At 60.8% G+C, this 23,976-nt stretch overlaps 1 protein-coding gene across 4 annotated transcripts in view; it reads left to right on the top strand.

Moving 5' to 3' along the window:
• The window catches only part of Stk32c (serine/threonine kinase 32C), a 63,767-nt gene that overhangs the window by 30,960 nt on the left and 8,831 nt on the right, over positions 1 to 23,976 (top strand). For 2 of the 4 annotated variants that reach the window (XR_011707268.1, XM_027929997.3), the window contains 9 exons: positions 4,464 to 4,603; positions 4,929 to 4,984; positions 16,592 to 16,743; positions 20,059 to 20,232; positions 21,111 to 21,148; positions 21,249 to 21,338; positions 21,782 to 21,885; positions 22,574 to 22,690; positions 23,807 to 23,932. Coding sequence is in view for 3 of the 4 variants with exons in the window: in XM_027929997.3 (XP_027785798.1) it covers positions 4,573 to 4,603; positions 4,929 to 4,984; positions 16,592 to 16,743; positions 20,059 to 20,232; positions 21,111 to 21,148; positions 21,249 to 21,338; positions 21,782 to 21,885; positions 22,574 to 22,690; positions 23,807 to 23,932 (888 nt within the window). In the remaining variant the exon portion in view is untranslated. Of the gene's footprint in view, positions 1 to 4,463; positions 4,604 to 4,928; positions 4,985 to 16,591; positions 16,744 to 20,058; positions 20,233 to 21,110; positions 21,149 to 21,248; positions 21,339 to 21,415; positions 21,886 to 22,573; positions 22,691 to 23,806; positions 23,933 to 23,976 lie in introns of those variants that run through there. The other 2 variants (XM_027929998.3, XM_071610804.1) reach the window with 2 other exon arrangements.

The following is a 23,976-nucleotide window of genomic DNA, read 5'->3' on the forward strand; positions in this document are numbered from 1 at the left end:
GCGGGAGCAGGGCCATGCGTGAGGACCACTTTCAGGAAGAGAGGCCCTCGCCTTTCCTCTGGCATGGTTCTCTTTGCCCCTGCTTGAGCCTCGAGGTTGGATGAGACAGAACAAAGTCCATCTGGGCACTGGGCTTGGGCCACAGTGACAAGAGCTGTCTGTGAGCTGAGCCCAGCCGGCAGCCTTTGTGGACGGGGCCTGGTGGGCCTCCCAGGTGGCTCGCAGGACACCTCCTGGCGCACCTGCGGAAGGAGAGTCTGTTCCCATGGCAACGACTGAGCTTCCCTCAGCCAGTGCTGCAAAGCAGAGACCTCTGAAGAATGAATTTTAAAGCCTTGATTTTAAAATATTTACCTGCACTGGGGAGAGGCTGTGTCCCCCAGCTTGCTACATACAGTGGAGTGGGCCGTGGGGCTGGGACTCCCAGCCGTGTCTTGCCCAGGCACAGGACAGGCAGGCCGCCTCCCCAACAGCTCCTTGGTTCCTGTGGGGAACATGTACATGCTGGCTAGGATGGCCAGGAGTCGAAGTGGCTGTCCTTTTACCCACATTCTGCTTTAAGAGCTGCCTGCGTTAGGGGAGAGTGGCCTTGGCCTCACATAGCCCATCACCCTGGAGAACGTGCAAGCCAGTCTTGCTCAGTCCAGGTACCCGGCCGCAGGCCCTCACGTTTTTGTCCAAATATCAGCTTTCGAAATACCTCTGCAACAAATTTGTGAAAACAGCAACCCCACCCCTTCCTGCCTATCCCCACTCCTCGGCCTGTTAGTGTCTCCCTGACCCCAGTGTGCTCAGGGGCATTTCCTGCATCTCCCAAATGGGGAAGGGGCTGAGAAGGCACTGCAGGGCCCCAGGCTCCTCTTCTGGGCACAGTGGGGCTGAGTCCCCTGGCTGCTGTGCCCAGGGAGGTCGTGGGGGGTCCACGTCAGAGCCTGGGAGGGGAAGCTGTTGTTAATGGGCAGGTTTGGGCAGTCAGGAATTTGTGCTTTGATTTTCTTACAGCAACAATGTCTTCATGTGGCTGTGGGGCCGATGCTGGCCCTGCACGGAGGCCTGGCACCCCCAGGGGCCTGCCAGCTCTGTCCTTCCTCTAACTGGTGCACACTTGGGGTTCAGACTTGGGGATTGTCAGAAAGGCCACCAGAATGGGTTTTCTTGAGCTGCACAGAGGGAGCCGTCTGGATGGGATGTGGGCAGGGTGGCTTTTACCACATCAGACTGCTTAAGTCTTGCTCTTGGAAAAGCCCTCCAATAAGACGACTGTGTTGACAGATTCCTGCTGGTGGTTTCCTCCCTAATTACCTCTGTAAGGGCTGGACCAAGAGCTGCCATCTCCTTTAGGAACCAGAAATGGGGCTGAGTACCTGTCTGGGAGCTAGGCAGGGCAGGTAGTTAGGGGAGGTCCTGGCCCCGCCACAGGAAACTTGAGACCCTCCTGGGCTGCGAATAGCAGGCCCCAGGGGAGGGACCTGGGCAAGCCTTGGGTTTGCTCCTCCCTGGCCTGGACTGAGTTGGAGGGTGGGGGCATGTAAGCTGTGGTGGTGCTTATTGTCATGGTCAAGTGCTCCCACCCCAGCCGGGTGGTCAGGAGCCAGGTAGGAACCTGTTTGTCAGGGTGGGCAGCAGGCGTATGGGTACCCCATGTAGTCCCCTGGCACCCTGAGGACTGAGGCGGGGTCTGGGCAGAGTGCCTGGGAGGCAGCTGTCTGGAAGGGTCTTTGGTGGGGATTGCAATGTGTGCCCTGCCCAGGGACTCCACTCTGCCTGCCTCAAGGTGTCTGCCAGCCACACCGGGGATTCCCGTCTCACGTGGGATTTCTCTGTGCCCGTCTGGGGGCCACTGTCTGGGACCCCTGTCCGTGTGGCTGCCCTCCTGGTTAGGTATAGTGTTAAGGTGAGATTGCGATAAACCACAGAGTCAATCATAAAGCAGGAGATGGAAACCTTATTCACCACTTGGCGGTCTGGATCCACCAGCTGTGGGCCATGGGCAGGCTGCAAGTCCACACCCTGTGACCCCCTTCCAGGGTTTGAGTCCACCTCTTATAGCCCAAAACCTTGTTAGAGCATAAGTGGCTGTTGCTGTGTTGCTATGACCATAAACGTCATGAGATCTAAAATCATAAGCAGGAAAGGAAGTGGGCCCAAACCTCCGTAGTTGAGTACAAGTTAAAGAATGGTTACTGACATGAAGACTGTAAGAGAGAACACTTTTACATTGTGCAAGAATTGCCACTGTGGGTTGCCAAGCGTGCTGTGCGAGGCAGCTGGTGATGGGTGCAGAGGTGGGCTTTCCCTGGCAGAAGCATGCCTTCCAGGACTGGAGTCTCAGGGCCAAACGGAGTCCGTTTGGTCATTGCCCGTATAGCCTGGCCCATAACAGCAGGAAGTGGGCAGAGTCGTGCTCAAAGCCACAGACCCCAATGGCCTGGGCTGCTGGCGCTGACTGCACCTCCCTTGCCCTCACCGGAAGCTGAGGGCTGGCGGGAGGCCACAGGCCAGCATCCAAGCCAGCAGCACACACCCCCTCACCTGTCGGTTGCTGGCATAGCTGGCTCTGTGCCCACAGACCGCGCCAGCTCTCCTTCCCCGAGAGCTCTCCTTGCCAAAACCCTCGGTGGTGACACACCGCGGGTGTCTGAGCGTGCAGCGAGAAGCCTGGCGGGGACTCCCTTACGCCCCAGACCTGCTGCTCCGTGTGTTTCATTTCCCGTCCTTCTCTCCAGCAGAGACTCGACTTGGAAACTAGTGCTTCTTCCCTAAACATGGTGTCTGTCTTGGCCAAGTTCCCGTGGCTCGGTGCTCGAGCTCTGCCTTGTGCTAGCTGCAGCGGGCTGCAGGGCGGGACTCCAGCAAGCTACCCTAGGGCAGGAGGATGCCCACCCCGCTGCCTCCTTTAAGCTGCAGTGGGTGCTGAGTGACACGGTCAGGTGCTCGCAGCTGGGTGGTCAGGAGCTTGTGCACCAGGGAGGCTCAGCAGGTGGTCCCCCTCCCAGGTGGTGCTGGGCTGGATTCCAGGCACCTACTGGGCAGGTGGCTGAGACTGTGGCCCAGTGATTCCAGGTGTCCCTGGAGGTGGCACGAGCGTCATGCTTCGTCCTCAGCGCTGTTGGAAGGGCGAGGCTTTTGTCCAGCCACAGACTTGCAAGCGTCTGGTGCCTCTGTAGGAGCCTGGGAGCATCTGGGCAGCAGCAGCTGGCCTGGTGTGGACTGGGTGGGCAGAAGTTCCCTGGCTCAGAGCTTCCCAGTAAGACATCGCCCCAGGCTGCATGGCTGCCAGCTCGGCCCTGTGCCCTCCTGGACACTGTGCTGTCCTCCTCCGCAGTGCAGACACAAAAGCCAGTTCTGTGCTGCCCACCCAGTCACTGGGCTGCTCCTCCCGAGGACCCCTGGACGCTCCCTGAGTGTGAGCTGTGCTGGCCTCCCCTCGCCCAGTCAGCACTGGCACAGGTTGCCAAGGACAAGAACAAACAGATCCCTTTAGAAAGACCCCAGCAAGGGCCAGCAGCAGGCCGTGCCCTCCCAGGGTCCTCACAGCCCCGTGCGGGTGATGTCCTCCGAGGATGGCTCTTCTCTGGGCTGGCCTCATGCTGAGGCGAGGTGTCGGGGCTTGAGGAGGAGAAGAGTGTGCTCGGGACTCACTGCTGGCCGGTGCCCGCAGGGACCCTCACCGCCATGTCCCAGCCTCTCTTGCTTTGCTCTTCCTCGTGTCCCTGACAGTCAGGATGGGAAGCTGGCCTTCGCTTCGCACCTGGCAGACTCTGGGAATCGTGCCAGGCAGCGGCAGTGTGCTTCCCTGCCGGGGGCTGCATTCTCAGGGACTGTGGGATGGAGGAAAGCGGAGCAAGAGAGCACATGGCCTCGGTTCTCTCTGTGGGATGAGGGCCCTTCCCTGGGGGCTCCCTGGCAGCCCTACACCATCCTTTCTCCCTGAAGCACCCCTTCCACCCACCCAGCGCCACCCAGGCCTGTGTGGCATTCAGCAGCCTCACACACAGCAAGGGCCAAGGCACGTGCATGCCCTCATGGGCTGGGGGCCCTGGGGTTCGGACTTGGTGCTGGGCAGGCTGGAGGGCCTCTCCCGAGGCTGCCTGAGCCCAGTGCTGAAGGGCATCGTGCTGTGGGCAGCCTCGGGCTCAGGCAGGGCTGTGGGAAGTCTCAGGGGCTCACTTGGGGTTATCCTCACCACAGCGTGTCCCTCACCAGGGCCGTGGTGATTAGCAAGCCCCCTGCAGGAGGGGTGCTGTGGACCCTGCAGGAATGACCAGGCCCTGCAGAGCCTCTCCGTTACTAATCATGGGCCATCACAGCCCCCCAGGCCTGTCCAGTAGGGCCAGCAAGACGGACTCCCTCCCACTCTTCTGTACAGGAGAGTGGGGGACAGCAGGCTCCCAAGGAGAGAAAGGGGTTCCCTGACTCCCAGGCTTGCCCGTCCATGCACATGTAAATTTTGGGGACTGCAGGTGGCCTTCCGAGGGGGTTGCTGATGGCAGGACTACAGGGAGTGAGTGGTCTGATGCTCAGGGCAGCGTTTCCTCTTGGTCACCTGTGTCCTGTCTGTGGGCCAGTTGCATGTGCCCACCCACGAGGACCCTGAGAAGAGGTGCTACTCCGCCTGGGCCCTCTCCCACTTGGGCTCAGTGCTTCCTGCTTTGCACAAGAGCCAGAGTTCACACTGAGCCCCAGTGGACCCTCCGCAGGGTGGAGCGGGGGCTCTGGTGGGCTGCGGGGTGCACGGTGCTGGGGAGCACTAGGGCCTTGCACCCTATGTGGGCTTTTCTGTTGCCTGGGGGGCTTGTGCCTGGTGTGGGCTTTCCTGCTGCCTGGGGGGCTTGCATCCCATGTGGGCCTTCCTGCTGCCTGGGGGGGCTTGCGCCTGGTGTGGGCCTTCTGGCCGCCTCACCTGCATCCTCTGTTTCATTCTGCAGTGAACTTCGACCACTTCCAGATCCTGCGTGCCATCGGGAAGGGCAGCTTCGGCAAGGTAAGGCGGGGCCTCCCCGTGGGCCTGCAGAGGGTGGGGACTTGCTGGGCCATGGAGCAGGGCAGCTGACCACCCTCCTTCCTGCTCCTTTTCTCTCCTGGAGAAATCAGCCCCAATGGGCAGTGTCAAGGAGGGCATGGAGGCCCGGGATGTCCGCATGGGCCCTCTGGGGTCTGGTAGCCCAGCCACGTGGAGCCTTGGTTGCCACGTGAGAGGGCCGAGGCTGATGCCCACACTGGGGCACTGAGGTCCACCCAGGACTAAGGGCTTCCTCCAGGGAGGCGGTGGCTTGGGCCTGAGGGGAAAGCATTTTAGAAAGGCTGCATGGTGTCCAGAAGCCCTTGTGAGGCTCGAGGCTGCTGTTGACCACACTGGAACCCAGGGCACGAAGATGACCGGACCGAGGTGGGTGGCCCGTGTGCCTCCACGTTGGTGGCCCCCCAGAGCCTCGCTCCTCCAGTCCCTCTGGGCCAGCTTCCTGGTGACATCCTGCCTTGTGATATCTAGAGATTGGGCGTAATTTTAACTCCGCGAAGCCCAAGAGCACTCTGACAGGGGGTGGCACTGGCCCTTGGGGTAGCTGCTGTGCTGTGCATGAATCACTTCCAGTGGACGCTTCCTGTCGGCCGCCCGGGGCTTGGCAGACGGCTGGGCCTCCCTCCCGTCCCCACAGCTGTCTGGACACTGCCTGTTTAAGCTCCGCAGCCCTTTTTAATAAAGGGATTGCTGTGCTGCCAGAGCCCCTGTGCAGGGGATTTGAATGCGATCAATTGCCTCCGTTCCGTCTACCAGGAGCGAACGCTTGTGCGCTGCTACAGGGTGATGCTCAGAGCAGCTGAGCCCCTATGCACAAATTCTTGGAAACGCACCCAGGAGAGACACCCAGCAGAGGCACTGTTGATGTCTGCCATGTCAGGAGGTGGCCACGGCCTCTGTGGTGTTGTCGTTTGTGAAGGTGGTGACCTTAGGGTGAGGCTGTCAGGGACGCTGAGGTCTGGGACCCCTCTGCACTCCTGTTTTCCCAGTGGAGCACAAGCTGTGCCCTCAGGGCCACAGAGGGTGTGAGGGAGCACCAGGGTCAGGCAGGTGGGGTGCCCCTCAGCCCTGCGGCAGAGGACAGTAGCTCTGACCAGGTTCAGGAGGAGTGGCTGAGAGAGGGAGACCAGCACCAGTCATTCAGAAATTTCAGAAACCAGGGATGCTGAGCTGCCTAGACAGGGCCAAGCTGGGGCCCCCGAGGGCAAAGACCACCTGAGTGGGCGAGGGCAGTGGGCGAGGCCAGTAGGCAGGACAGGTGCTGTTCTCTGGGGTTCTGTGCCCCCACCTGCCCCTGCTGGGTCTTTCTACTCTCAGGATGCCCTCCCCTTTACTGCCCCTGTGCCCCTGCCAGGGCACTGTCCCTGTCCTCACTAGCACAGCTGGGCAGCCCTCTCCTCTGCCAGGGTCCTCAGAGCCCCTGTGTTCCTGTGCCTCTGACCAGTTCTTGGCTCTGAACAGGCAGCTGGCCAGGAGATGGTCGCTGTAGGGGGAGAGGAGAGCAGGTGCTGGGTTTCTTGCAGATGCAGTTTAGTGGTACAGTTCGAGGGCTCCTTCCTGCCCGAGTAGCTGCCTAATCAGGCGTCCAGGGTCTCGGGGCTGCTGCTGTCAGGTGGGTGTTTGGGATGTGTGTAGGGTGAGGCCTGTCCCAGGCCCAGTCTGTCCTGCCCTCATCCTGCCGTGGCAGGATAGTGGCCTCATGACTGGGGGGAAAGGGGACTGGGAGAAGCAGCCCCAGGGAGTCCAGCAGGCCCTAGGTGCATCTGTTTATATGGCTGTGCCTCAGTGGGACTGTCTCCCTGGAGGGGGGGTGCACAGGCCTCCCTGCACCCAGCACCCTACCTACGACAGCTCTGCAAGGGGGGGCATGAGCCTGCAGCACCCTCCAAAGCAGGGCCCCCATTCAGGGCTGGGCAGAGTCAGATTGTGTCCGAGGAAATGGTCTGTCCCCAGCCAGAGGTCCCTTTAACTTGGGGCCATAGCTCCCAGAGATAGAGTAGCTGAATTTGTTGTGTCTGGTCCTCGGCTTCTGTTTTTCCATTTTTAAACCATGATGCTCATCACTGTGCTGCTGCCCTCTCAGCCGCCTTTGGGAGCCTCCGACAGGGCGCTCTTGTGCAGCAAGCTCTGAACCTCCTCCAGCAGAACCCAAGCCCTGTCCCCGCCCGCCCCGCCCGCCCCGCCGCCAGCCTCCCACCTTCTCCTGTGATTTGACCACTCTGTTCAGGCTGTTCCAACCACACCACAGCCTCGGAGGCCAGCGCTCACCGTGCGGGGGCTGGAGGGCAGCACGGATGCAGATTCGGGGTCTGATGGGGCTGGCTTCCTGGTGTAGACAGCGTGTCCTTGCTGTGTGTCACGCAGCGGGGAGGAGGGCGGGAGAGCTCTTGGGGGTGAGGTGCGACAGGAGTGGCGGGGACACCCAGTTCTCTCTTCTGCACCTACTTCAGTGGATCATGAGATACTTGTCATCTGTGCTTGTTTATTTCAAGTAGTAAAATGTCCTCAGGTCTGTCCATGTGGTGGATCGTGTCCGAATCCCCTCCTGTTAAGGCAGAGCAGTGTCCCGTCACGCATTTCTTGGTGACACCTGGCTGCTCCCATGTCTTCGCCCCTGGAACTTTGCACTGTGCACATGGCGCCTGGGACTTCCTGGAGGCCCTGTGAGCCATTCTGTGTGTGACCCTGAGGAGCACGAGACTGCAGCTTTCTGCACCCACCACAGGGCACCAGGGCCATGTCCGGGTCCCCACCAGCACTAGCTATGAGCCTTCCCTGGGGGGAGAGGTGCTGCCCTATGATTTTGATTTGCATTTGTCTAATGGTTACAAAGACTGGTGCAAAGTCCCCTTGACGAGATCTTACCTCTGAGAAGGAGCCGTCGGAGCGCAGGGTCCACATGATGAGACCCCAGGCCTCTGAGGAGGGGACTGGGCCCCACCCCTCCTGTGGGGCACTAGAGGCTGATGTTTTCCAAGGTTTCCTGCCCACAAGGCAGTTATTGCTGGGGGCAGGGTTTGTTGGGCCGTCTGCTGTGGGGCGCAGGCTGGGCGTGAGGTCGGGTGCCCAGGAGCGCACATCGAGTCCCAGGTGCAGGCGTGGCTGGTGCAGAGGTGGAGACGAGGACCAGCACAGCCAGCTGTCCCAAGTTCCAAGCCAGGCTGCCCTCAGCAGTGCTGGCTTTTCAAGTTCATCCCTCGTGGAGTATGACTGGGGTGTCTGGGGGTCCCCTGCATAGGGTAGCAGGCTCTGGTGTCCAAGTATCAGGGCCTCGGCTTTTGTGGCTGAGTCAGAGCCCTGAGGAGAGTCCCAGGGGAGCTGGGACGGCTCTGTGGGACCATGTCATTGCTGGGTGCATTGCTCTTCTGCAGACTCCTGCCGCGCCCTGATGACAGGTGAGCCCTGAAGAGGTGGGGCATGGTCAGACCCACCCATCACCTGCAGCTCGGGGACATCGTATCATGGAGCCGGTGTTCCGTGCTCCATGGAGAGAGCCGCTGGTGGTCTAGCCACTGTCTGTGGCTGTGAGAACACAGTCCTCACCAGCTTGGGCATGGTGTAAGACTTTGTCCCTGGGCCCTATGGGATATCAGGACCGCTGGCTACATTAGGAGGGGCCAGGAGGCGCAATCCTGCCGCTGGGACCCTTTCCACCCTGCCTAGGCCCCGCAGGGCCTCCCGCTCCCACCCTAGCCCCACTCCAGCCAGGGGTAGGAAGAGGCCACCGTGACCTCTGCGGAGCTTGCCTCCTCTTGGCACTGCCTGGTTGAGTTGGCTGTGGATCCAGAGGCTGGAATTCCAGGCCTCGCCTCAGGGGCCCAGCCTGACTGTCCCAGGGACAGTCCATGGATGCCCAGGGCAGGGGGGAGGTGGTCTGAGCACAGACGTTGCCTTGGTGGGAGGCAGGGAGGGCCGTTAGGCAACAGAGGAGGCAAGCAGGCGGAGAGGGCCCTTAGAAGAGCAGGTGGGGTGCCTGCGTGTGCCCGAGCCCCGGGGAGGCTCCGCCCAGGCCTGTGTGAAGAGCGTCCCTCTCCTGGGGAGGTTCCTGGCCATGAGTTTGTTTGGAGGAAGAAGTCCTCTCCTGTGTTTGCTGGAGTTGAGGCGCCTTCGGCTCGAAGTGGCGTGCTTGTGTGCCCCTGGACTGCCTCCTCGCTCGCCAGGCGGCCCTCCTTGCCGTGGTCCCCACCTCAGGAGGGTCTGAGCAGCTGGGCCCTGGGCCCGGGCCCTTCAGTGCAGGGCCTTCTCTGGAAGCCCCCCTCCTGGTGAGACCCCATCAGCTTCCCAGCAATGGAGCAGACGCCAAGAGCTCGGAGCCTGCCCACCCCCAGGCCCCTTGCTCCCGAGCTGGTCTGGACAGCTGTGTCCATCCTTCCTGGGGACGGTCACTGTCCACAGGGCTTGTCCTGTTCAGGGATGCTGCCTTGCCCTGCTGTCCCAGCAGTTATTGGGACAGATGCCCACTCTGTGAAGTCCAGGGGTGAAAGAGCCCTCAGCACCAGGTGCTGCCCCCAGCAGGCTGCCTAGTGCAGCTCTAGGGGTCCCCTTGGGCTCCCAGGGCTGGGCCTTCAACGGGGGTTGCTGCCACTCCAGAGGCTCTGGGACTCCACCAGCCTCTGCACTTCGCATGAGAAAGCCGCCCCACCCGTTTCTCCCAGCACTCTCCCTCACCCTGTGGCCCTGGGCTGCTCCCTGCGAAGGGCACCTGCTCAGGGGCTGCCGCTCCTGGGGAGGGTGGCTGGGGAAAGGTGAGGGATGGCCTGGGGCAGGTAGAGGGCAGCATGGCTGGGGACAGGTGCTGAGGCTCTTCACCATGCATGCCTGGGAGCTCCCCAGGACTGGTGAGCCTGAGGGACGCTGGCTCCCCAGGGTCCTTGGAGGACGCAGCGGGAGCAGCCTCTTGGAAGGGGTAGGAAGAGAGTGGAGACTAGTGGCTGTTGGACGTAGCTGGCACTGCCATCCTGCACAAGGTGCCCAGCTCTGCATGGGGGGGTCTTGCCCCCCAAAAGCCTTGCCCAGATGGCCACTCCAGGGTTGCCTCCACAACAACCGGGCACTTCTCCAGACCCATCCAGGCACTGAACCTCAGTTTCTGTGGTGTCTGACGCTGGCCACCAGCCAGAGTCCTGGGGAGCGACAGATCCCCCCTGGTCCCCTGTGGCTCCTTGGCAGTGCCTGGGGCTTTTGGGCTCCCCCAGGTGGGATTAGAAGCAGTTTCATTATAATCTAGAGGGTGTAAGTACCTGTTGTCAGGCATTTGCTTTCTGAAGAACAAAAATTACCTGGAAAGAAGAAGAGCTCAGGGTGAATCACTCACATCTGCAGAACACGTCAACAGCGTTGAGTTACAGTGCAGTCACTGCCGTCGCCAGCAGCCCCTGTGGGCTGTGGGGCAGCCTTCTCAGGCCCCTGCAGCCCCGGATCTGCAGCTCGCTCCTCTCAAGTCCGACTGCTTCCTCTCCACCTGGGCTGGAGTGGGTCGTTGGAGGATGCCTCTCTGAGGAAACGGTTCCGTCAGGCCTCCCATAAGAGGCCGGGGTTTCCACTCACTTCTGAAACACTGCTCTGCTGGACCTGGGGTCCCTGGGGTCCCTGTGGACCCCCACTCCAAGTTGCCTCTCCTCGGAGCCTCCCTGTGGGAGGCTGTGATGGGGGCAGGTAAGTGGGCTCTTCAGCTGGACATAGGCCTCTTCTCAGTCCTCCACGAGAGGACGCTTAGATGGAATTCCTGAAGCCCACTCAGGGGAATCCCCGAACCATCCCACGCCGCCTGAGACCCTCAGTTTACATCTTCAGAGAACTTTGTCCTTCACAGGCCACATTCTGAGCCATGGAGAGGTGATCCTCTCCAGGGTCCCGGGGACTTGCCCCGTGGCGTGGCCAGGTGTGCAGAGACCCAGAAAGGATCAGGTCACATGGGCAGGCAGCTTTTGAGCGGAAGGCACAAAAGCACCAGAGCAGCCCAGGGTTGGCCCTGCTGCGAGGGCCTTGAGCCCCTGGCACCCCACAGGTTGGCCCTGCTGGGGAGGCGCTGCCCCCACCTGCCTTCCTGACACCAGCACCAAGAGCCGGGCCAGTGCCGCTTGCTCTGAGCCCTGCCAGCTCCCCTGGGCAGCAGGGCCCGCATCCCTCCCACCACCCAGCCTGCTGCTGCACGGCCCTGCGTGAATGACCCTCTGCGTCCCTCCACGTGTGCAGTGGACCATCAGGCGGGAAGGGACCATCACTGTGTCCAGTGCTGGAGCACATTTCTGCGGCGGCTCCTGGGCCCTGTAAGTAGAGCTCACTTCCTCCCTCTGCTGGAGGTAACTGGACTGGAGACGACAGGCTGCTCTGCTGCCCGCCAGAGCTGACGGCCAGTGCCTGTGATTCAGCTTCCAGCGAGCAGAGTGAAGTCCCTGCTGGAGAAGGGCTTGGAGCCGAGGCCAGGTGGGCTGGTGGCCTGCTGTGGCGGACGCTTATTTTCATTCTGAAATTTCCGACTGGCTTTCAAAATAATAATTTAAAAAATAATTGTAGGTATTTCATGAAAAGGTCCCTCACAGCTCTCTCTGCCGAGTGGCCTTCCAGCACATGGCGCATGCTTTCTTGTGGCTCCCATGTGTAGCCTGCAGCTGGCTCTGCTCTGGGCAGGCATGGCGCCCACGTCCTTAGGGACCGTCATCTGTCCACTTGCTGGCTTGCAGCTTGGTGTGGGGCAGGTGATGGCGAGGCCTGGCTCAGAGCCCTGATGCAGAATGGCCACACCAGTACCTGTGACCCTACAGCCTAGATCTACTTGGGCTGTCCCAGGCCTGTGTGGAGTGTGCTGCCCTCTGTCCTGCTCCTGTGACCCCCAGTGACCCTGGAAACAGGGAGGAAGGGTCCTTGTCCTCACCCTGCAGGACCAAATCTCAGGGAGGCGGCTCCAGGGACAGCCTGGATGAGTCCAGCCCTATACTGCAGTCTCAATAAGAAGACCCTGTGGAGTGTCTCTTTACACAGTGCAGAGACCCTCGGGCGACGGGAGATCCTGCAGCTGCACGTGGACATGTGGGTGATGCCTCCCATGACGGCTGTCAGTAGCGGGAAGGAGGGTGTAAGGGCCAACTCCTGGGTCTCCCTAGATGGCTGCCAGGTGCCTGCATGATGTTAGTCCCATCTTCTAAGGACAGCTTAAGGCATCTATGTCTCCCACAAACTCTTCTTGCAGGCGCTTGCCCCAGCAGGAGGGGCTTCCTGTAGCATGTGTGCGCTGCCCTGGGACTCTGCAGCACCGTGCTCAGGGCTGCTGCCTGGCCCTGGAGCGCATGTCAGTGAGGCAGAGGCAGGAGGTGCTGTTTGCCTGGTTTTCTTTCTTTGCCCCGCTCTGAGGACCAAGCCTCCACCTCCTAGGACCAAGCCTCCACCTCTGAGGACCCCGCCTCCTAGGACCAAGCCTCTGCCTCCTAGGACTAAGCCTCCACCTCTGAGGACCAAGCATCTGTCTCCTAGGACCAAGCCTCTGCCTCCTAGGACCAAGCCTCCACCTCCAAGGACCAAGCCTCCACCTCCGAGGACCAAGCCTCTGCCTCCAAGGACCAAGCCTCCACCTCCGAGGACCAAGCCTCCACCCTCTAGGACCAAGCCTCCACCTCCGAGGACCAAGCCTCCGCCTCCTAGGACCAAGCCTCCACCTCCGAGGACCAAGCCTCCACCCTCTAGGACCAAGCCCCCACCTCCGAGGACCAAGTCCCTGCCTCCTAGGACCAAGCCTCCACCCTCTAGGACCAAGCCTCTGCCTCCAAGGACTAAGCCTCCACCTCCGAGGACCAAGCCTCCGCCTCCTAGGACCAAGCCTCCACCTCCGAGGACCAAGCCTCCGCCTCCTAGGACCAAGCCTCCACCTCCGAGGACCAAGCCTCCGCCTCCGAGGACCAAGCCTCCGCCTCCTAGGACCAAGCCTCCGCCTCCTAGGACCAAGCCTCTGCCTCCAAGGACTAAGCCTCCGCCTCCTAGGACCAAGCCTCTGCCTCCAAGGACTAAGCCTCCGCCTCCTAGGACCAAGCCTCCGCCTCCTAGGACCAAGCCTCCACCCTCTAGGACCAAGCCTCTGCCTCCAAGGACCAAGCCTCCACCTCCGAGGACCAAGCCTCCACCTCCGAGGACCAAGCCCCCACCTCCGAGGACCAAGTCCCTGCCTCCTAGGACCAAGCCTCCACCCTCTAGGACCAAGCCTCTGCCTCCAAGGACTAAGCCTCCACCTCCGAGGACCAAGCCTCCGCCTCCTAGGACCAAGCCTCCACCTCCGAGGACCAAGCCTCCGCCTCCTAGGACCAAGCCTCCACCTCCGAGGACCAAGCCTCCACCTCCGAGGACCAAGCCTCCGCCTCCTAGGACCAAGCCTCCGCCTCCTCCGAGGACCAAGCCTCCGCCTCCTAGGACCAAGTCCCCGCCTCCGAGGACCAAGCCTCCGCCTCCGAGGACCAAGCCTCCGCCTCCTAGGACCAAGTCCCCGCCTCCTAGGACCAAGCCTCCGCCTCCTAGGACCAAGCCCCCGCCTCCTAGGACCAAGCCTCCGCCTCCGAGGACCAAGCCTCCGCCTCCTAGGACCAAGTCCCCGCCTCCGAGGACCAAGCCTCCGCCTCCGAGGACCAAGCCTCCGCCTCCTAGGACCAAGTCCCCGCCTCCTAGGACCAAGTCCCCGCCTCCTAGGACCAAGCCTCCGCCTCCTAGGACCAAGTCCCCGCCTCCTAGGACCAAGCCCCCGCCTCCTAGGACCAAGCCTCCGCCTCCTAGGACCAAGCCCCCGCCTCCGAGGACCAAGCCCCCACCTCCTAGGACCAAGCCCCCACCTCCTAGGACCAAGCCCCCACCTCCTAGGACCAAGCCCCCACCTCCTAGGACCAAGCCCCCACGTCCTAGGTGCTTCAGTCGGAAAGGCCCCGAACGCAGGGAGTAGAGCAATGCAGCATGGAACAGGAGCAGCCGAGGGAGAAGGCTGTGTGAACACAGACGGTGGGAGGTGTTGGAGCTGCGACCTGCAGCCCGTCCTCTGCACTGAGGTTGGCAAGTGCCCTCGGGGGACAGAACGTCAGGGGATCCGGAGGCCAGGCAGCCGAGGCGCGTGGCACGTGCGGATCGCTCCAGGTTTGGCCGCCCTGAGTCCCCAGTGTCGAGGTGCTCTCCTGGCTGGACTCCAGGGCCCTTTGCACGTCTGCACCTTCTGTCCCCACAGCCTGCGCTGGCGCTGGACAGGGCCGGGCGCTGTGGAGCTCTGCTGTTACTGGGAGCACGTGTGCGCCCTTCCCCTGGGAGGCATGTGGCCTCGCCTTCTCGGCTGTGTGGCCTCGCGTGTCAGCACCTGGAGCCCAGATCTGTGTGTCAGCCCATTCTGATTCTCCAGGGGACAGTCCACAGGAGGTAGTGTCCTCTGGGCAGCGTCCCCACACAAGCCACACGTTTTCTGAGAATGGCTGGCTGCCTGCCTGTGCCCTACAGCTGCACAGTGGTGTTGACCTGCCGCCTGCTGGAATGCCGGCCTGGGGCCTGGTGTCAGGGCCTCCCCGCTCAGCGCTCCCAGAGGACCCGGCCAGGCGGAGAGCCCCTGAGGGAACCCTGTGGGGAAGAGTCGAGGGGTCCTGCAGCACTGGGCTCTTCCCCTGTCCTGGGCCAGGAGTCCTTTGGACAGCCCTCTTGCCCTTCAGGGCCCTACCTGCAGCTTTCTTCCTGGGCCCTCAAATATTGGCCGGGGGGAGGGGACGATCCAGTTGCCCTTAACATAGCTCAGAAATCCCGAGAAAGAGCGTTTCCAGGGCCAGTGTGATAGCAGATGATCTGGCTTTGCATCGGCCAATTGCACTGTCCAGCACATGTCTGTCATTGCCTAGTGCCACTGGTTTTCGTCTTCTCCTTTGTCACTGTGCATTTCTGGGTGACTTATCACCTTGGGAGGTCATGGGAAAAAACACAGGGCACAGGAAAATGCAAGTTAAACCTGGTATCCAAGGTCCTCACGGGGGGTCTGGGTTCGAGCTCAGCCTGTGCTGGGCTGCAGTGTGCCTCTGGGTCCGGTGCTGGTGTGTGTGCGGTTCCTTGGAAACCACAGCCACGGCCATGTCTGGATGAGGAGGGAGGTTTAGGCTCATGGGTGAGAGAAACTGCCCAGAAACCCTGAAGGCCGGCAGTCACCCAGACAGACCCAACACCGGGCTGCAGGGTGGGGCTGTGGAGCGACTGCCGCATCTGCTGCCAGAGAGACGACAGCCTGGGGGCACCGGCTGCCTTCCATTCCTGCCCTAGCAGCCCTACCAGCTCTGTCCCTCTGCAGCGTGGGGTGGATACCTCGGCTCAGCTTTCTTGCTTGGTGTTATAAAGGTTGTCACGTATCACTGAAGTCTGTATGAATGTCACTTTGGTGCTTCCTGAGCATTCATGGAACTTACCTGCCTGTGCCCAGCAGGTGCCGGGGTCATGGTGTTGGGCAGTCTGGTTGCTATGCATAGGACGGGGATGAACATCCTCAAGTGCAGGAATCTAGGGTGCGTTTCCAGGAGGGAGAACACGGAGGGTCTCCTCTCAGGTGGGTCAGAGGATTGACCCGAGATGATCAGAGGGCACCACTGAGACGTCTGCCTCTGGGTGAGGCACTGGGGTCTCGCACCCTGTGAGCTCCAGATTCATCATTTCCCCGGACTCCCCTAGCCGTGCTTCTTGAAGACCCTCAGAAGTGCTCTGGCCACTTGGGCACCAGTGCAGTGCCACCTGCATGGACGGCCCACCCTGTGGTTTGAGCCCACGCTGGGTGCTCTCAGGCTTGGCCTTCTGTGTGCAGAGATGCCCTTCACAGCCTGTCCTGCTGTGTGCTGGCCTGGTCCTTGCAGAGCTGTGTAGCAGGTGCTCCTGCCCAGCCACCCTGTGGAGATGCCCTTGGCCTGCTGTGTGCATCGCACAGGGCTCGCCATGCCTGGAAGGGTCTGGGTGTGGGTTCTGTGGCCAGCACCCTGTGCCTCAACTCCAGTTTCCCTTTGGAGAGCCTGTCCTTGGTTCTGACAGATGTTCCTTGGCCACAGGAGACCCGGCTTCTCACTTCTCTGCGCCAGTCTTCTCTGCCCAGCAGCCAATTAGCAGTACATTAGCGATGTCAGCATGTTGGCTGACACCACAGTTCAGTGCCCAGAGAGCATGCTGGGAGGGCCGCGCGGGGCCCAGGCAACACAGGGCTTCTTGCCGCGGTGGACTGATGGTCCTGGGGTTGGCGAGGGCTTCCTGGGGGCTCACTGCTGAGTGGGTTCTCTCGTCCTCCCCAGCAGCCCTCTGAGCCATGTGCTGATCTGAACCCTAGGAAGGGAAACTGGGGCTCGGGAAGGAGGGGCCCCCTGCCCGGGTCATAGCTGGTAAGGACTCGCGCAGTGCTCCCTCCATGGGCCAGGCCACTGCAGGCCTGGGCTCAGGCCTAGCTGCTCTTTGCCTGGGACCCTGTCTGTCTGCAGAGTGCCTGTTCACGGCCCTGTCCCACTATGGCTGGAGATGCTGGTCCTTTCAGAGTGGTCCTGGGGACCGAGGGGCTCGGAGCTCCGCCCCAGGTGTGGTGCTGAGCAGTGCTTGGCCCGCCAGGTGTGCATTGTGCAGAAGCGGGACACGGAGAAGATGTACGCCATGAAGTACATGAACAAGCAGCAGTGCATCGAGCGCGACGAGGTGCGCAACGTCTTCCGGGAGCTGGAGATCCTGCAGGAGATCGAGCACGTCTTCCTGGTGAACCTCTGGTGAGCTCCCAGGGCCTGCAGGGCCGCCTGGGCAGAGGGACTGCCAGGGCTGGATACCGTCCACATCCTCTTCTGCAGACTGCCCTCCCTGCTGCTCCCTGGCCTTGAGCCTCTGGGTCCTCCATACCTCCCCTCCCCACCATCTCACCTTCCTCTGCCCAGGGCCAGTGGGAGGCCAGGGGCCTGGGCACACTGAGGCCAATGCAGCATCTCCACTGGGCCTGCTGGGAGCCCAGAGCTTCCAACAGTGGAGATGTGCTTCCCATGGGTGTCTCGCACTGAAGTGGGGCCTGGTGTCAGGGCCTCCCCTGGTGTCAGGGGTTGACCTTGAGTTCCTTGCAAACCTGCAGGCCCTGGGGAGTTTCACCCTCCTCTCTCCCCCCAGTGCAGGGGTCCTCCCTGACCCAGGGGTCCTCTCCATGGTGGGTTCTGCTCTGTGATGTTCTTTCATATAGGTGCAAACAGTCCATGGAGCACATGGGGGAGCCCTGGCCAAGCAGCCTCTGGAAGGTTTAGGAGCCCCTCTCCCACAGGCCACTTACAGGGAGAGGCAGCCCAACTCGTGCTAGGGATGAGGGAGGGCAGGTGTGTTCCTCTTGAGGTGGACCTGGGCAGCCCTTCAGGGAGTAGCCAGAGCTCAGGTGCTTGCCTGGGTCCCCACAGTAGGGTGAGAGACTTCAAAGTGGGCAGCAGCCCTCCCCAGGGGCTGCACGACATGGCTCAGGAGCAGTGTCATGAGGCTCTGCTCCATAGTGACAAGGGTGAGTGCCTGGACAGGCAGCTGGGGGAGATGGAGTGCCGACCTCAGGCCCCAGGCTGCCCAGGCCTAGAGGACAGAGCACGAGAAGCTCTTTGCCCCTGTCCTGTGTGGCAGCCCCAGCCCCTGCTGTGTGTGGCCACTGTCCTCACTCGCCCAGCCCCCAGGCTGGTTTCCAGGCAGGAGAGGGGCTGGTGGGCCTGTCCACATCGTTGTGGTCCTGGTCTGTCCTGTTTCAGCATCCCAGGGCCTCAGGCCTAAAGGTAGGGGACACAAGCACCAAGTGCCGTTAAGCCTGCCCTTCACCTGTGGCCACGGAGGACTTCTTGTGAAGGGAAGGACCTCAGATCTCCCTCCTCTGTGGCCTTGGGGCCCTCCATCTCTGAGAGCAGTGTTGCCTAGTGGTCAGGAGCACAGGCTGCTGGGTTGGATCCTCCTCCCCCTGCCAAGGACAACACACCTAACCTCCCTGTTCTGTTTACCTGTGCAAAGGGGGAGGAGTGGTGCTGTGCTGCCTTCTGGAGCATCTGTGTGGGCGGAGCTCCAGTCGTCTGTGGGCGGAGCTCCAGTCGTCTGTGGGCGGAGCTCCAGCTGGAGGCCTCCAGTCACCCTAGGCTTTCACATGTCTTCACTCCGGCTGCAGAACTCCCAGCCCACTGCCAGCTGCTGGGGTGGCCCACTATCATAGGGCCACACGGGAAAGAGCATCATGGCCTAGCCTCCAGTTGGGGCTACAGGCTCTTATTCACGGCTTTCTGGGACCCTGGGCCCTTTCTGTAGCCTGATGTCCTGATCCCATTGGTCTGTGGCTCTCTACCTGGGCTCTCTTCCCTAAGCCCCAATCTGTACCGCCTCCTTGAGGTCACCCTCCACTGAGGATGAAGACAGGATGGCTTATGGAGGGCAGTAGAGGGACAAAGCATAAAAAATGAGTTCCTTGTGACTTTCTTCTTGAAAAATCCAGTTCTTTAAATGTTACATCTGAGAACTCTCAAAAGAGATTACAAAGCAGAAGGAGGACCGTAAAGTGTTGCTTAGCTACCACCATCATCATCACCACCATCACCATCACCACCATTACCATTACCACCATCGCCATCATACCATCATCGCCATCACCATCACCACCATCGCCATCACCACCATCACCATCATACCATCACCAACATCATCACCATCAGCACCATCACCACTATCACCACCATAACCACTATCACCATCACCACCATCACCATTACCACCATAATCACCATTGCCATCGCTATTGCCATCACCACCATCACTATTATCACCACCACCATCATCACCATCACATTATCATCACCATCACCACCATCACTATCATACCATCACCATCACCACTGTCACCATCATACTATCAACACCATCACCACCATCATCACCATCACCACCATCACTATCATACCATCACCATCACCACCATCACTATCATACCATCACCATCACCACCATACCATCACCATCATACTATCACCACAATCACCACCATCATCACCACCACCATTATCGCCACCATCACCACCATACCATCACCATCATACTATCACCACAATCACCACCATCATCACCACCACCATTATCGCCACCATCACCACCATCGCCATCACCACCATCATCATTGCCATCATCACCATCACTATTATCATCACCATCACTATTATCATCACCATCATCACATCACCATTACACCATCACCATCACCATTATCATTACCATCACCACAATCACCACCATCATCACCACCACTATCACTATCATCACCATCATCACCATCATCATTACCATCACCATCGCCATTGCCATCACCACTATCACCACCATTGCCATTGCCATCACCACCATCACTATTATCATTACCATCATCACCACCACCACCATCACCACCATCGCCATTATCATCACCATCACCACAATCACATCAAATCACCACCATCATCATCACCATCACCATCACCATCACCACCATCACCATTATCATCACCATCACCACCATCCCATTATTACCACCGTCATCACCATCACATCACATCACCACTGTCATCATCATCACCATCACATCACATCACCACTGTCATCATCATCACCATCACATCTCATCACCACCCTCATCATCATCACCATGGCAGCTGGTGATTAAATACAGTCCTTCCCTCAGCACCACACCAAGCATTCACCTGCACTCTCTCATTTCTTCTTTAACAGCCCTCCAAGGCAGATATTTCTATCTTGATTTTACAAAATAAACCAGGGCAGCCTGAAATAACCCAGGGACAGACCCTGTGTTTCTGCTCCCCCTTTGTCACTTAGAGACATTTCTGGGCCCTTGCTGGGCCACCTCCAGGACAGGCTGTTCTGCCTTTCCCCAGGATCTCAGCTCAGAGCAGCTCTGAGCAGGGGCAGATTCATTGCCCTTGGCAGGACTGGGACGGTGGCAGTGGTGTAGGGCTGTGGTCCTCAGGGTGTGCATGTCGGGTGTGGCAGTAGGCGCGACTCTGCTCCCCAGCCATGCACATGCCAAGTCCTCCCTCCTGCCACAGGTACTCCTTCCAGGATGAGGAGGACATGTTCATGGTGGTGGACCTGCTTCTAGGTGGGGACCTGCGCTACCACCTGCAGCAGAACGTCCAGTTCTCTGAGGACACGGTGAAGCTGTATGTCTGTGAGATGGCGCTGGCCCTTGATTACCTGCGCAGTCAGCACATCATCCACAGGTGCATGTGCCTGATGGGGTGGGCCCTCCTCAGTTAGGTGGGGCTGCCAGCAGCCTTGGGTCAGGCCGCCCGGGGTGTCTGGACTCCAGCAGGACTGGTCTAGCTCCTCCGCCTACCCTTGTCTGAGGACCTGTCCCCAGAGATTGTGTCTGAGCCCATCAGTGCCACCTCCAAGCTCATCTCCTCGTTGTGCTGCTGCTGCTGAGCACCTGGGGGTGGACCCTGTCCAAGCAGGTCCACTTGAGGCTGGACACAGAAGGCCATTAGTCCTCACAGATGGGCCATAGGACCTGCCACATTGTGGTGGCCATCACTGGCCTGCCATGGCCTAGCAGATGCCCACTGGCCCCTCTACCATGTCCTGAGGGAATCCAAGTCCATTCTGACATTGACTTAACACAGGTGAAATAAAGGCAGCCACAGAGCAGAATGAAAAGATCTTTGGTGGAGTATAAATGCAGCCCTGATCTCTGCCTCTCTGCCCTCGGCAATGCCACTGTGTGTCATGATTCAGGTACCCCACAATCACCAGGTACCCCATAATCACTGTGTGCCTGGAAATCAGGGCGGGGTGAGGCCCAGGCCAAATGTGGGAGAGACAGACCTGATCCAGCACTTCTGTGTAGCCCTGGGGCTCCAGGGGGCCAGCCTGGGATCATGGGCTTCAGGCTGCAGGGCTTGTCCTGTCTAGACTAGATGCCAGGTGCTGGTGGCTCCCCTACAGCAGCTTCCTTGCCAGAAGGGGGCCTCTCTGCTCCCCTCACCAGAGCCCTTAGGCCCTAGTGTTTCCCCAAGGACCAAGCCAATCCGGTGCCCTGGGCTCTGCCAGGGGCAGAAGTGGTCTGGGCTCAGGACTTCCCCCATCTCTGTCCTTCCAGGGACGTCAAGCCTGACAACATCCTGCTGGATGAGCAAGGTGAGCTGGGAGCCTGGGACGGCGGAGGGAGGTGGTGGGTGTCCCGCCCATAAGGACAGGCCCCCAGTCCTGGGCAGTCACACGGGGGCACTTCTTGCAGGGCACGCACACCTGACCGACTTCAACATCGCCACCATCATAAAGGATGGCGAGAGGGCGACAGCCTTAGCTGGCACCAAGCCCTACATGGGTAAGCCCAGGCAGCTCAGCCCCAAGTCTAGCCCTGCCCCTGGCCCCAGTCCTCACTCCCACCCTGTTGGCCTGCAGGACTGGGCTTGTGCCCTGGCCCTAAAGTCCCAGCATGATGATGGAGCAGACCTGACAGATGTCCCAGTGGCTGGTGCAGAGGGGTTTGAGGGGTGCAGGACAGCAGTGGAACATGAGGACCAGATGGCCCCTGTCACACCCGGGGTGGGCCCTGGAGGGAGCTGGGTGGGCTGACTCAGCCTCACTGGGCCGAGGCAGAAGGGAGCTGGCTGTCCCTGGTGGGAAGGGGAAGGGGCAGGGACCACTGGGGCGGGCCTTCCTGTTCACCCCTGGACACAGCCTGTTCTTGAGACCTGTGAGGTGCCCAAGTGTCAGGGTGGCCAACCCCTCAACAGCTCAGCTGTTCTCTCCCTCTCTGTCGGGAAGCTCCGGAGATCTTCCACTCCTTCGTCAACGGTGGGACTGGCTATTCCTTCGAGGTGGACTGGTGGTCAGTGGGGGTGATGGCCTACGAGCTGCTGCGAGGATGGGTACGGAGCCCTGTGTCACTGCCTGGCCCCTGCCCCCAGCTGGCCGCTCCCTGCATGGGGTGCCCCAAGAGTCAGGGAGGGACGAGGCTGCCCCAGTCCCTGGCGAGAATTCACATGTGCCGAAGGGCCTAGGTTGATGACCTATGCCTGAGCCAGAGAACGAGGGAGCCAATCTCAGGGTTTCCCAGGGATGGTGAGTGGGCCTGCATTCGGCCCCTGCCAGGGGACAGGACAGAGTGTCCAGCAGGGGCTGCCTCCTCGGAACTCACTGCAAGCAAGGCTCCTGTTGGGCCCTGTGCTCCTCCCCCAGGGACCACGGCCAGCCTGGGGCCTGGAGGCTGCTGCCGCCCTGGGTCTTGTACTGCCCTCTCCAGCCCCTCTCGGGGGCACCATACCCGCTCAGCCACCCCATGGGACCCACCTTGAGGAAGCAGCTCCTCCTGGCCCTTTAGGTCCTCTGGGGGGAGGTGCTTCCTGTCCAGATGGGCTTTGGGGCTGAGATGCAGGGTTCACCCAGACGTAGGCTCCTGTCCCGGCTCTGACAGTGGAAGCCGTGCCCAGGCTTTGCAAGCTGGGGGCGGGGCTCTGGGATGCTGGGGGTGGGGCTCTGGGGTGCTGGCACTGGTGCCTGGCACTGTTCTGGGTGTCCTGGGGTGAGCACACCTGGCGCAGTGCCTCCTGCCCACAGCGACCCTATGACATCCACTCGAGCAACGCCGTGGAGTCGCTGGTACAGCTGTTCAGCACCGTGAGTGTCCAGTACGCACCCACCTGGTCCAAGGAGATGGTGGCCCTGCTTCGGAAGGTGAGCCCCACCTCCTCTGCACCCACAAGGATGCGCCCCTCCACGCCCTCTGAGCCCGGGCAGCACTCCTCCCCAGGGCACAGACCCCATCACCAGCACTGTGCCCTGGCCCCCGTGGTGGCTCTCAGGTCCCAGCTCAGGAAAGCCAGGCTGGTTCCTGGTTGTGTGTTTTGGGATCCGGTAGCAACTGTGTCTTCACAGCAGCTCAGGGGCACTGGCCCTGGGCCAAGGCACTGGGCACCTTGCCTGTCAGATCCTCGCGGGGAGCCTGGGCACCGGGGCCACTGGTCACCACACCCACTTCACATGCTGAGAACTCGGGTGTCGGGCCATCCACACTGCACTCTGGCCTCCTGTGCCCCTGCCTGTCCCCTTGGCAGTGCACATGGCCTGGACCGCCCCTCCCAAGGAGCAAACCAAGAAGAGTCCAGGTCACCTGTGCACCTCTCTGGGCTGAGCTTTGTCTACAGCAGCAGAGGGGATGTCAGCCTGCAGGGACACAGGGCCATGCTGTGGCCTCAGTAGTACCTACCCCCATGGACCAGGCTGGACTAGGAGCTGTTCCTCGCTCAGAGAACCATTCTTTAAGTGGCTGGTGCTTCCAAAAAGAGCAGAGTCAGAGCCTAACCCAGGGTCAGGACAGGGTGTGGAAAGAGGCCTTCTCACAAGACCCGTCTGGCTCCTGGCTGGGCTGGAGGCGCCTAGCTGTCAGAACCCTGCTGCCCTGGCCCCTTGGGGCTTGGAGAGTGTGCACAGGTGGGAGTGGCTTGCATTAGTGACTGTCCACCTGGTACCTGCAGTTGAAGGGAGAGCGTTAGCTGGGCCTCTGCTGCCACCTGCTGGTATCCTGTCAGCATGCCCCTGAAGATCCTGTCCTGGGGTGCCAGGGCACCCAGGTCAAATTGTGCCTTGGACCACATTGCTTTGCTGACCACGATTCTTTTCCTGAAATCAGTGCCACCTTTCCTGTGTGCACTTTGGATTTCTGAACTCAGACCTGGCAGGCACCCCCCACCCCTCCCAGGACCCTGGCTTGGGACAGGTGGCCCCTCCTCGGTGGGGTTGGCTCTGGGTCCTGGCTGGCGGGCTGCCCGTCTGACGGGAGCCTCATTGCAGCTTCTCACGGTCAACCCCGAGCACCGGTTCTCCAGCCTCCAGGACATGCAGGCAGCCCCGTCGCTGGCCAACGTGCTGTGGGATGACCTGAGTGAGAAGAAGGTGGAGCCGGGATTCGTGCCCAACGTAAGCAAGCCTGCGCTCAGAGGGGCTCCAGGGCCAGGCGGAGG

The sequence above is a fragment of the Marmota flaviventris genome, chromosome 4 (assembly GCF_047511675.1).
Source record: "Marmota flaviventris isolate mMarFla1 chromosome 4, mMarFla1.hap1, whole genome shotgun sequence".
In the NCBI taxonomy this organism is placed as follows: domain Eukaryota; kingdom Metazoa; phylum Chordata; class Mammalia; order Rodentia; family Sciuridae; genus Marmota; species Marmota flaviventris.